At 42.7% G+C, this 13,525-nt stretch overlaps 1 protein-coding gene across 22 annotated transcripts in view; it reads right to left on the reverse strand.

The window, feature by feature from the left end:
* FBRSL1 (fibrosin like 1) overlaps window positions 1-13,525 on the reverse strand; it is a 539,160-nt gene that overhangs the window by 172,766 nt on the left and 352,869 nt on the right. For all 22 annotated transcript variants that reach the window (XM_054082211.1, XM_054082227.1, XM_054082219.1 and 19 more), the window contains one exon: window positions 8,882-8,911. In XM_054082211.1, the coding sequence (XP_053938186.1) occupies window positions 8,882-8,911 (30 nt within the window). The remainder of the gene's footprint in view (window positions 1-8,881; window positions 8,912-13,525) is intronic.

Here is a 13,525-nt window from a genome sequence, read left to right on the forward strand (position 1 = left end):
CCTCATTTAAGCCATTGTTCTGTTTTGGACTTACGCACAGCTTTAACTAAAATGTAAAAATCACACTCCTCAGATAATCATACAGGTATCATACAAAATTAGAGGAAACCCATCAAAATGCAGAAACTATGGAAAACCACTTAAAACCCCAGAAAGAAATCAAGTGAAGCTTTCAGATTTAATTTTCAGGCATTACAAAACTGAATGTGAGCCATTTACTGCGAAAAACACCTTACTTCTCAAGAAAAATGCAGCTGGGTAAAAGTAAAGATCATCAAGAAATGTTAAAAAGTATAAAATAGTAACTGGAATCACACAATCTTTACAGCAGCGAGAAATTAATCATCACTAACATGGAATTGCTAGTGGTACTCTAGCTGGAGCTTCATGACAACAGGAAACTGTCCTGTTTGCAGCTAATGAGTGTTATGCACTGTTTTGAGCATCAAGGGTGGGCAGAGGAAGGTTCATTTCCTGATTCCAGCAAGGAGAGCAACAGAGCCTGCTCTGCTGGCAAAGACTTCCACAGTGCTGCTGGGATCCAGGGGGAGTGGGAGAGGCGGGAAGAAGCTGGCCTACACCATGAAAAATGACCGCCTAAACCCTGGGTATAGCTGGAGCTGAAGGCTCACAGCCGAATGAATGATGAACGTTTTTCCCAGCTGCCTGGGACGTGGATCCAGCTGTGTGTATCACAGCAGCACGAGGACCAAGGGGAGACTCTGCAAGGAGCAGAGGGAGGCTTATTTACAAACACTTCTTGTAATCTCTTTCCCTCTGAGTTTTCTCTGTTTGAAAACTCACTCAGTGTGGCTTGTGTTTGTGGAAAGCCAGGACTCCAGCTCCATGGGACTCCTGCCCCCGAGGGGTCCAGCAAAGGCTGGCAGCACCGACTGAGACATCTGCCCTCGCTCAGGGAGCCGTGGCAAGCCCCTTGCTGATCCTGCAGACAAACCAGCACTTCATAAGCAGCTAATAAGTGAAAACGGTAGCTGATAAGCATTAGGAGACTCACCTAGGCAAATTTCAGTTATGATGGTTTAGGTAAGGGTGAATTCCCAAGCAAAGTGAGGCAGACATTACTTCAGGTCTTCACGACTGATCCAAATGTTGTTGCCACCTCTGGAAAACTCCTGTAGTGAAACCTAGTTTGGATGTTACTGCAAATTGGACCTGCTGGAAAGGTACAAAACCCCAAGCTGACTTTTGGGCCATACTTGAGCTGTACTGTTTACGCCCACACAGGATGCACAGTGCTGCCCGCTGTGCTCTTCTGTATTATTTAACCTGGGAAAACAACTTTGGAATACAGATATGAGGTACTTTGCAAGACAAATGAGGGCCTGCAATTGCAGCTATTGGAGTATGCACCCTCCAAAATTCTCATCTCCGTATCTTTACAGTTAATTACATCATCTAATGTCATTAATTGACTTGCCTAACTCAATTGCCAATTCCTATCCTCTGCCTACTATGCTATGTTCTGTGTGATCACCTTCCAAGGAGTTACTGCCATTGCACAAGTAGCCCTTTGGATTTATGGCTACGTTATAATGGGGCTTCTTGATGTGGGCAGACAGCTGTACAAGAGTGTTCTCTTGCCTGTTGCCTCAGATCTTAAAAGTGACTTCACAAGGTCCCTGGTAAGATAAGAAAATGCTCATGGATGGGGAACCGGAACAGGGAGACACGAAACAATAGAAAGCTGGGGACACACTGACTGCCAGTGACAGAACTGGTATTATCCTGTCTTGCCCAAGAGCTCTCCATAAGATCTCTTCACTTCTTTTATGTGCATTAATGATGGATTTTTGTCAGCAAACTAGAAGGCTCTTCTCATTGTTTGCTCTGAAATTCTTTTTTCTACATTTCCAAGAATGAATATGGACACCACAGACTGTGATGACTCAGCTCACTATGTACAGATTAATGTACTTAAAATTTGATTTTTGTCTGGATAAAAGAAAAACACAAAATCTCAGTAGGAGGGGAGAACACTGATGCTGAAGCTATGACCCTGTTTAATTTTTTCAGTTGCATTCTTGCTCTACTTAAATACAAAGGTCAAGAAAGGCCATTATTACTAATATTTTCTACTGGAGTTGCAGACCCTCTTGTTTGGAAGGACAACTTGGAGGTCTCCTTTCCCTCTGGGAGGCCTCACGGGGCCTAACTCAATTGCCCCACGTCTCAGTGGGAACCTTTGTGTCTCTCCATTCACATGGTGGGTGGAACAACATAAGCTGAGGGCACGCCAAGCCTCTCCTCCATCTGGCATTTCCCAAAGAGACACTGAGTGAACTGGGTATGCCGTGGGCTTGCAGGATGCTGTTTTGCTGGTAAGTCTGTTCATGGAGAATGATGAAATAAAATGAATTCACCGGGTGAGTGGTGAATTTTTGTTTTCCTGTACTGACAACAACGTTACCTCATAGCACCCAAATCTTTCAAGGGCTACAAGGTTATTTAAAATTCAATATTTTGATATTATTTAAAAAGCAGATCTGTTTTTAAAAACAACATGCAGCTCATCTGTCAAACACAGACTTTCTCCATTAAGAGAACTAATCACCTTTAACCAGTAACTATTATATGGGAGCCTGGTTTCTTACTGGTTTTCACTCCATATATCCGGGTTTGCAGTCTGTAAGAATTAAACCTTAGAAGAAACACTGATTTTGTGCCTACGCATGCATGCACATGTGTATATGCTCTACTCCTGCTTGCTGCTAACCTGCAACGCTGCCCAGGCACACACAGTTCTGCAACTGCGTTCAGCACTGCTGTCTGTAAGCAAAAGCATGCTATAGTGAAAGGATAACTTAAACACTGCCTGAAAACCCAGCCGGGAACTACCTGGCAAATCGAGGCTTCTCATTATTAGTCACAGCTGAAAAGTCTCACAGATTGAAGTGCAAATACTGCCATGTAAAAGCCCTCGGTTCAATTCCACATTTGATCTCTCCCTTCTGCAGCAACCAGTAAGAATTGAGATTGCTGGAAAAGTACCAAGTTTGATTTCTCAGAGAATGGGACAATTTACTGACAGACAAAGCCAATTTGAGGACATTGGTTTGTGCAGGCTTCAAAAATAGGAAGAAACTGATTATCTGAAGTGCAAATTCAACTTACAGCCTTGTGGAAACAACATCAGACAGACACCACTTTTTCCACTGCTAGATGAAATGTGGGGAGTGGAAGGAAAGGAGCCTCCAGCAACAGTACTACCAACAACTGTCCCTGTGAACTTCCAAGGAGGGCCATCGAGGGTCCAGGGACCGCGGCTCTTTCCAGCCCCACCAGACAACACGCTGATGTTGCACTGGTGCACTCACAAAATGAGGCCATGAGAGAAGGACTGAAAAGGCGCAACAAAGCACAGAGAAATCTGGATTGAGGTGGGATCTTTGGGAACAGACACTGTGCTGTTAGGCTTCCTCTCCCCCACTGAACTGCACCTGGACTTCCAAAGTCTTTCATAAACCCCTTCCCTAGATCTCACCTTCCTTGACCAGCAGCTACCTGACACAGCTTTTCCCTCCCTGGGCTCCAACAGCTCCTGTCTTCTCTGCTCTTGCCTCTGTAAGCCCTGCTGTAATTCTGAGCATCATCAAGACCATCTTCCCTGAACTCTTTCATCTGCTGTCTTTACCTTACTTCTGGGTAGTTTCACATACACACACACACAGAGTGACCACTTATACTGCAGCAACTCCTGGATCTCCATTATTACATCCCTTCCTCCTGCTGCCTAAACTGTGATTTTTCCTGTGGGACACCCTCTCAAGGTCAACACAGCTGAAACAGAAGTGATACTTGCACTCCTCAGATCTTCCACACAGTTTACTCTCCTCACTGCTTCCACTCTTATCGATTCCACCTCTCACTCAAGCCCAGAGCTCTCAGTTTTCTCTTTGATTCACACCACACCCTACACCTTGACATCCAACCTATGTTTAAGCCCTGTATATCCTTTCTCTCTATAACATGAGCATCCTCTGATCATCCACACAACTAAGTTCCGGGCCAAGCTCACACCATCTCACCTTTCATTTATCATTTTATCCTTTCCTCAGGTGATGGCAGACATAACTTGTGCCAAGCAAAAAGCTGCTGCAAGATCATTTTCCTAGTCTGTGGCTTTGTTCCCTACACAGCTGCCCACTTCCTGAATTGCAAACTATCACTCTTGATGTTACGACTCTTTCACAGCTTACTTCATCTTCCCAACACTAACACTCAGTATCAATGTAAATTTTCATCTCTCACTGGTCTGACTTGATCACCTGCTTGTTAAACTTTCAAATAAGCACTCTCTACTACTTACCACTATGCCTTTCGCTACAGAGAGTAACCCCACAGCCATAAAGCTACCAGATTTTCCCTCCCAAATGCCCCCTAAAACCTTCCCCTCTACCTTAATACCTACAAAACCAAAGCTGGACAACGATGAGGCTGCTCACATACTGAAATAGCGCTGCTGTTAACACTGTGCCCCCTTATTTATCCGAGTCACTTTGCTGTCTCTCATCTCACCCTTAAGCAATGAGTTCTATCCACGTGGCACACCGCAGGATGGGACCCCAGCCCGTGGGGGAGCAATCGCAGCACTCCCGTGTGGCCCTTCTCCCATGTACCAAGTGCTAAATCACCTCTTCTCGGGCGCTGCTGCACACTGCCAGGCACCTACCGAGGCTCACAAATTAGCACAGCAAACAACAGCCAGGCAAGGCTAAGTTCACATCACCACAAGCAGGGCCTAATAAACTCACTGTGCTCTTGCAGAAAGCAGTGTGAAAACAGTTTTAGAAACACGACTTCAAAACTTTTTGCTTCCACCTTGGATATAGCTTTACCAGTCTCAAAGGTTGGTTGCTATAGCTAAAAAATCCCCAAAACTACACAACAAATATACCGTAAATACTGATCCAATTTAGAAATACGGTGTCATTTTTTGTACAGCTTACTTAGCACGACATTAAATGAAGGAATGCCTGATATCTAACCCCTGATTTGGAGAGCTCGCTTACACTGCGGGGCCATGTAATTAAGCTGACAACCTACAATTTCGCACACAGCAGACAGAAGTCCAAGACTGAAAGAATATGAACAGTGAATTACTTTCAAAGAAAGAAACAGGCTTTTTTTAAAACGCAATCTTGAACACTGTTATTAAAAAATGAGAGCAACACTTTGGAGTAACGAGCAGAGATTACTCATTCCCTTGTTTTACACAAGTTGACTTTTGGCTTTCTGCAGAACACCATTTAACAGAACACATTACCAAGCTGCTAGCCACTTTTCACAGTGATGCTAAAGCAGGTAAGAGACAATAAGTGGAACTGTTGATGGTTTATATTACTCTATTATGTTAATGTTCACTAAAGTATGCCATAAGCTCTCTCATTACATGTGTATAAACCAATTCTCTGTGGTGTTATTCCTGTGCTAAATGCTATAACTACATAAATCTTGAATTAATGGAGACTTTATAGTTCCTGAAAATGAAGGGTAATTGCTATCTGTTAATGCTGTTGTTGCTATTAAAGGAAGTATATATTTTCAGTAACAATGTTTATGGACCATGAGCCCCACATTGCAGCTACTGCACAGTGCAGAGATAGTGTAATAGGGTTATCAGACTAACTCTCTTTCTGTCCCTCCTCCCTCACAAAAAGAACTGTACTATTTCCACTGCTTCAACAAACTACCCTGCAATTCTCCAAACAGTTGCAGAGTCCAAGCCGATGTCCTTCAATGAACATATAGTAACAGAAACAGGATTTGCATTTCCATCTCTGGGATGATTTGCTAAGTTTCTCGCTCGGTTAAATGGCTGGACAGCTGACTTTATTAGCTGAGGTATTTCGAACAGTCCTTCCAGAAGCGTGTGGTGACAGAATGATAGGTGTGATAAAGTACCACCCAACTTACTTACTTTGAGATTTCAGCAGTGAAAGCCTATACTTGGCCAGAGACAGTTCTCAGAAAGGAGACGGGATGGACGAGTCCCAGCCTTGATCTCCTGTCCTCCGATTATTAAAACCAGCAGCGCGCTGTTTGGAAACACCCTCACAATCTGTTGTGAGGCCGTACCTTGCACTAAAGCAATGGCTCCTCGATTCTGCCGGACCACACGTATGACTGACTATGCTCAGTTACTTTTCTCCCCTGAAGTACTGCACAACACTGCACAAGGAAAAACACCAAACCCATCAGGAGCGTGTTGATATTTTTCAACGCAGTGAGGGTAAAGCCTTAATTTTACTCTAACGTCCATGTTTTAAAACATTAAGAGCTCAACAGCCCATATATGTCTGAACTAAATAAATAATGGATAGTTAGTAGCGTGGTACAGAGAGAAGTAGGAGGTGGAAGATTTCAATTTTGCTTCTAGCTCTGTCACTGACTCAGTTTGTACTTGTACGTGATCTGCTTTTTCTGTCTGCTTTCCTCATGAGTTCTATACAGTCAGTGACCCGCTGTTTATGACTAACCAAAAGTGTTATGCAAATAAAAAGTACATTAGTAATTCCTGCCCTGCCCTTCATTAGTGCCAGCGCGTGTAGGTGTACCTAGAGAGAAAGAGAGAGAGCTGTAGGGAAAGCTGCTGCTTGCTGACCAAGCAGGGAAGCAGGATCGTTCTGTAGTGCTGTGAGATGGAGCCGACCCGCCGTGTGATTTGAGGAGCCCGATGCTGGGCTAGACAGAACGCCGAGTGCCCCATCTACTCACAACAGCCAGGCAGCATTATTATAAGATACATTTTTCCCACATATAGGAGGGGGAAAGCCCACTCTTCAGTGTAATCCCTCAGGATTACAATATTTTTATAGCTCCTTGTTGCATCAGCCAGGTTAAGTTTTAGACAATTAGTGAATGAATTTCCAGGGGGGCAGAGCATGCCAGGTATCAGCAGAGAGAGCCAGGCTGCCCTTGTTTTTCCCAGCCGGAAGGCAACGTTGCATTTACATTATTCCCATGAAAGGTTTGAAGCGTCTTTACTTCAACCTTGGTGAGTTACATGCATGTGCACATGTCTTTGCTGACAGGGAAAGCAACCCTGTTTAATTCCAGAGACCTATTTAATAGAACCGAAGTCATGTCTCATGTCTCTACAGATCAGGCAAGAGATAGAAAGATGATGATCTTGTGCTGCTCCTTACGAAGAAAAGAAACATTATTAAGGTGGAGTCACCTTATGGGGAAGGTAGCTGGGAAATATGTGAGCCTGGAAGGTCAAATTACAGTTACAGATATGTAAAAAAATGCCATATTAATTGTAAAGAACACTATAATAGCCTTTCATTTGCTGTAAAGGACAGTAAGTTACCAGCCAAACACAATGCAGCTTCCTCTGAAGGTAACCTCAGATCCCACATTCTGAAAGCTAATCAATGTTGTTCAGATTTCAATTTCTTCTCTACAAGGTGAAGTCAAACCTAATCTAACAAACGTCAGTCTCAGATGTAATGCTGCTAGCTGGGTCTACCAGTGTAATTTAGATAATCATTAATAGCATAGCTGTATAATAAAACTACATGTCACTTACAACTTCATCTGAGGTTTGACTGGCAGATCTTTAAACAGTTTTCTAAGTGACTGCTTTTACTTTCTTTGATTGGGCAGTCTAAGAAATGTTTCAACCCCACGGTATCTCAGCTTGTAGGGAATAATTTTTCACCCTCACCACCCCTGCCATCAGCTCTGCTGCTGTGTAACCTTGTAAGAAACAGAACTCAGGGGGTTGTGGTGGTTACAGGGAGTGATTTTTTACATATATACACATACATAAAATAAAATTTGTACAGTATCTTTCATGCAACATATGTGATTTAAATGTTTCTCTTCCATCAAGCCTTCATCTCAAAACACAGCTTTTGCCATACTCCAGGGATTTTTGGTATCTGATGGGATTTTTAAAAGAAGTTTAAGAAACCTTAATGCTTCACAAGCTCTTACAACAATAATAATAAAAAAAAAACCAACAAAAAACCCCAAACTTAAGCAGAAGCTTTTAGTGTAGTCTCTTGAAGTCGTGGTAACCTCCAACGTATGGCAGCAGGCAAGTGTGCTGCCAAGGAGACCAGGCTATCTGCAGTCAGCCTTTACTTTGTAGTGCTGATCCAGTAAAAACGTGTGTACCACAGCTTCTCATGAATGAATGCAAGAGACTGGACAGCCAAAATATGATAAAAGTTTGATGAAGATCTAACCTGAGACTGCCAAGTTTATTCTGCCAAAAGAGAAGTCATCAAGGGGTACTCAAGTCTTTTATACATTTGATGCTTAAAAGTGTGGTGCAACTGTTGCTATGCAGTGGGACTTCTCTGTTTTCCTTGCAAAGGTGAAACGAGAAATCCCTACACAAAACCAAACAACTAGAACCTTCCAACGACCAACCTCTGCATCCAAAAGAAGGTCAGAAAAATCATCGCTCTGTGATAAATATGCACGCAACATGACAAAACACTCCTTGACAGTTACCACGCTGCCTTTGAGGGTAGGTACCACTTGTCCCATCTTGTAAACTGATTACAAAATTGACATCTCCAAAGGTTACTATAAATAAAATATGGGGTCCTGACAAGTTATCAGAGGAAACTTCCTCTGCAACAGCACTAATGCTATGACTTGGGTCTCACCAAATGCTCACATAATAATCAAGAAAGACTATTATGTTAATGGGAGTTTTTTTCTGCAAACATAAACTACTGAGGATCACAGAGTACTTGATCCAATGTTTGTCATTTAACTATAGATATTTTTAGATTTGACATGAAGACTGGAGGAAAAATATTATTTCAAATTCATTCTTATTTTGACTATGAGGGAATATCCAAGCTAGTAAAGCACATGAAAGAAGAAAATTCAGTCTTACCTTATCGTCAATATCGCTCTCGCTGTCACACTGTGGATTAGAGAGAGAAAAAAAGATTTTGAGAAACGCCTTTACGTATGGAATCTTTTGCATCGTCCTCTTAAATCCTAGGATAGCTGCTTATGATGTTCTCCATTCAATGAAACACACTTTCAATGTTCGCAGTAATGGCTTTGAGATTGTTAGCATAAACCAGACAAAGCCAATTTCTCTCTTATTATAGAAAACCACGTTACACTCTCACTTGGACGGGGGAACGTGAACTTTAAACAAAAAAGACAATCATCGATGCATTATAATAATAACAGTAATATGAATACCACAACAAAAAGCGTGCCTTTTTATCATCCCAAATTGGGGAATATATAGTAACAGTTTTGCATTGCTTCACCTTGATAAGCACTTTGTCATCTAACAAGGAAACTGTGAAACTGGCAATCAATTTCTAATTTAATGAGCAGTACCAAGAATAGTAATTAAAATACATCATAAATTCTGGTACAGTTTTTACTTTGAATGAGATCACGATCCCAGGAGGAAGTGTTTACTTAAAGAGTTTTAGAGCGTAATCTCTTACAGCCTCAGAAAATGAAATGCTCTATTTTCACAGTGCAAACGATGGAAACATAACTCGAGCACTGCACACTCCAGGACATACACATCTTGCTGGTTGGGGCTGAGAAAGATTTACAACCGGGGACAAAAATAAATCTCTCGGGGTCTGTTGCACTGACACAAAGTGGCCACTGCATTTTGTAGCTTTTGTGCCCCACTGGAATTTCCTCCTTCACACAGCAGCTGAGGGGGATGCTCCGGCTGGGTTTCCGGAGCTGGCAGCACCCCATCGAGTTCACGGCAACAAGATGGGACTGCACAAGCCAGCAATGACAAGCTACAAATGTGGAAAAAGTCCACAAGAATGTATGTGCCTGGATGTCACAAATGTAAAAGAAGGAACAGATCTATGTGGTCATTTTGATCAGCTCCTGCTCCTCACCGAGCCGGGAGGGGGGATCTTTCCTGTCACATCCCTTTATCCTAAAGTTACAAAGCAGAAACTTCAGCTGTGACATTCTTCGTTTTCTGCAGATTTTTGAGAAACCGTTTAATCGCCTCTTCTATTTGGCACGTGAAAAGATTGCCCCCAAACACTTGAGGAACCTTTTACTCTTAAATTCTCTGAAACACACTGAGCACCAAAGACCCACTCCACAGCGGAGGAGGCTCCCACTGTGATTCTGCCGTGAAGGCAGCTCAGTGTTCTGTTTGACTCCTTATTTCCATTTAACTGCAGTGGAAATGCTTTTTTTAAGGAACCTGTTTTTCTATAGTCTTGACTAAGTAGAACTCTCTTTCAAAATGAAACCATTTCACATTGCCCCACCTCACCCACAGCATGTTTTTCACAGAGAGATCCAGCTGTTTAGCAGGATGAGCACAGATCTAATCGTACCCATAACCATTCTGGGGAAAAAGGGAATCTAAAGCAAAAATGGAATAAATTACTGGAAGGCAGGACACTGCTCTGCAGGGGCAAGGGAGCAGCAGGTGGGCAAGGCCGATGGGAATAACCACTGCTAATGCAAGCAGACTGTATAAAGCCCTAGCTGGGTTGTGCATGGAAGGCAAGAACATCAGACAGACGTATCTTTAGCAAATACCTTCCCGTAAGCTGCTCGAGCCTTTTTTGGGGGACTTTCATTCTGTCACCAAGCTTTATGAAAATTATTATAGGAAAGAAAGTTTCTGTTTTTCCACAAAACAGATGTTCAGATTAAAAGTAACATCAGTCCTGATAAATCACCATCAGCAGAGCCATGGGCTGACCCTCCTAAATCCATGCCAAGTAGCCATGGACTATTAGCAGTCCTGGAATTGGACTAATTGTCCATCACCGTTGAAACAGGTTTGCTGGGCAAAGGTTGCCCATTTGAGCTTGCTCAAGACAGAGCTAATTCATGCTGACAAAGTGACACAAACGAGGTGGGGGAAGATGCAGTCACGGCACTAGGCTTGTTATTATAGATATGCTCCAGAGGAACACCCGCTGACTCAAAGGAAGCCTTTTACCTCCACCTGGGGGGCTGCGATCGAGTCAGAATGCTCCAGGGAGCACACATTCCCCCAAATCACTAGTGTAACTGAGCAGGTCACAAAGACCAAATTATTTTACCCTTTAAACCCAGTATGCACCTTAAGTATCCTAAGTTACCATTTTAATCACTGTGCTCACTCAACCTGCACACTCATACTTCAGAAGCAGAATATTTTGATGACGTGATTCAGCCTCCTGCACAGAACAGACTGAAGTACGTTACAACCGCATTACACCTATCACAAAATAGCATAAAAATTAGTACACTCAGCCCTGTGTTACTTAAACTGGTGGGCTTACACAACAGCAATACAAATTTTAATTTTCACAGGGACTTATAGGACGATACACTGAAGTAATAAAAAGAATCAAATAAATTAAACTCAGAAATGCATTGACTAGAAAACATTTGAAGTTATCATTAAAAAGTCAAACACTTTTGCCTACGAGCCCTGGTTTAATAAAAATGCAGTACTGTAAACCTTAATAAATTTAGCTTAGAAATACTTGAGAGCAGATGTAAACAGTTTTGGGAAACTTTAGTAACCATTATTAATCAAATACAACATAGTATTTTAGTCTCGCTCTCTGTTTTTGTAACAAAACTCATCTTCCTGTTTCTTATTGCATTATATTTAAAAAAAAGAAGCCAGCATATTTCTTGTTGAAAACAGATTTGACCTCAAAAATCTGTATCCCTATAATGAGTATAAAATCCTATTACAGATGGTTTGCATTACTAAAAGGTGCAGAACTGCTTTGTTTAGATGCCTAATTTTGCTTTGTACCAATATGCAACTTTGTCTCATGCAGATAAGCGAAAGTTGCAAAAAGCCAGTGAACCATCAAATCCACATGCTAAATTTTATACCCAGACATCCCAATGAAGGACACATCTGCTCTCTGAGGACACATTTTTCCCCATTCGAGATTTGTACATACTCCTTGGTTAATTGTTTTTAAAATGGAAAGGACAGCAAAGACTTTTCTTTCATTTCAGCTTACACTTTCCTTATTTTCGTCATGACTGCATCAGTCTCGCAGCTGAAGAAGTCAGCAGGGCTGTGGATGCAGATTCACATGGAATGTGGCTCTTTGCAGACACGGAGCCCACCATGCAGCTGGGACTGCAAGACAGGTGCTTTAAAAACGATATTTCCAACAGCAAGCTGCCTAATTTCTCATCTGCCTTATGAAAATGGCTGTTCTCTTCCACCTCTCCTGGCTGTGCAGGACTCACTCACGCACACAAACTGTCCCTGTGCTGATTTCTACCACATGGCTTTTAAACCATCAAAATACTGCATCTTCATCCACATGAGAACAGAGCCCCAAACCAACCCAAAGCTACTAAGCAGTCTAGATGACAGGAGATTGTGGAAGAAGAATTAACACACCTTTGTCAATAAAATTTGGGCTTCAGCTTAACATACAGCACCCCGGAAAACAGAGCTTGAGACTGATGGCTACCAACCCATGTTAATCACCCACCGTCTCCCGAAGAAAAAAACAGCCAGCTTTGGTGGAAAAAGTCCCAAGCTTCAGAATTCACTTGGGTTTTCTTCATTTTATTTTAAAGAAACAGGCTCCCACATTCACACTGAGAAACAGGAACCCACAGGCTGCTGAACACGCAACAGCACTGAAAACAACAACAGCAAAACCAACCCAGCCCAGACAGATCTGTGAAAAACAGAACCGCTGTTGATCCCTTCCCTTGGAGGGAAGTTATAAAACACAATTTCAATGGGCTGGTTCGGTTTCTGTGGCAAGAGCCCTCGGCCCCCACGCAGCCACTCTTCTCCAGCCTCCTCGCCTCTGCCGCCGGCTCCTGCAAAGCCCTGGGCTGAGCAAGAGAGACAGAGGCTGGTGCCTCGCTGGTATCTTTAAATGAATAATGAAGTCATAAGAGAAACTCTGGTTTGACCCAGAGGATTTTTCGTGTCTTAAAACACAGCTTATTCTGGCCTGGTGAGGAGGAGGAGGGTGACGCTCTCTCCCAAGGGCCAAGCAGACCAAGGCCACCAGCCAGCGCTCACCCACGAAGCTGTTGTCCTGGAGGACAAAAGCCCTTGTCAAAACAAAAAAGTTTTAAGAAAATGTGGAGAATGGCAACTGTTGACAGCTACAGGGGACTCATTGAAAGACAAAAGCTTCAATTACCTGGATTTTTCTAAAGGCCTGTTAACGCTCCTGGTCTATAAGCGAAACTGTAAACAGCCATTGTGCAGGGTTCATAAAGGCTCCTAAAAGGATTATTCACTGGGTTGTGCCAATTGCCCCTCAATTCCATCAAGAATGTTTGCAAAGTTGACCCCTAACTATTCTGCTTTTTGGAAACAATTTCCTCCAGTGATAGATTCCAGTCAGAAAAAGCCTCCCATGAGGTAAAGTTAAGGAGAAACAATGCATAATTCAGGTAGAATGGTTCACTGTACCTTAAAAAGACTTCACCCCTCCCTTCTTCCCCCTGCTACTGTCCCATAGAGCAGGATAACGCAATTTTTGCAGATATGCAGCCATGACAACCCAGTGCCAAAAAGACTCTG

Source organism: Cuculus canorus, chromosome 17 (assembly GCF_017976375.1).
Source record: "Cuculus canorus isolate bCucCan1 chromosome 17, bCucCan1.pri, whole genome shotgun sequence".
Lineage (NCBI taxonomy): Eukaryota > Metazoa > Chordata > Aves > Cuculiformes > Cuculidae > Cuculus > Cuculus canorus.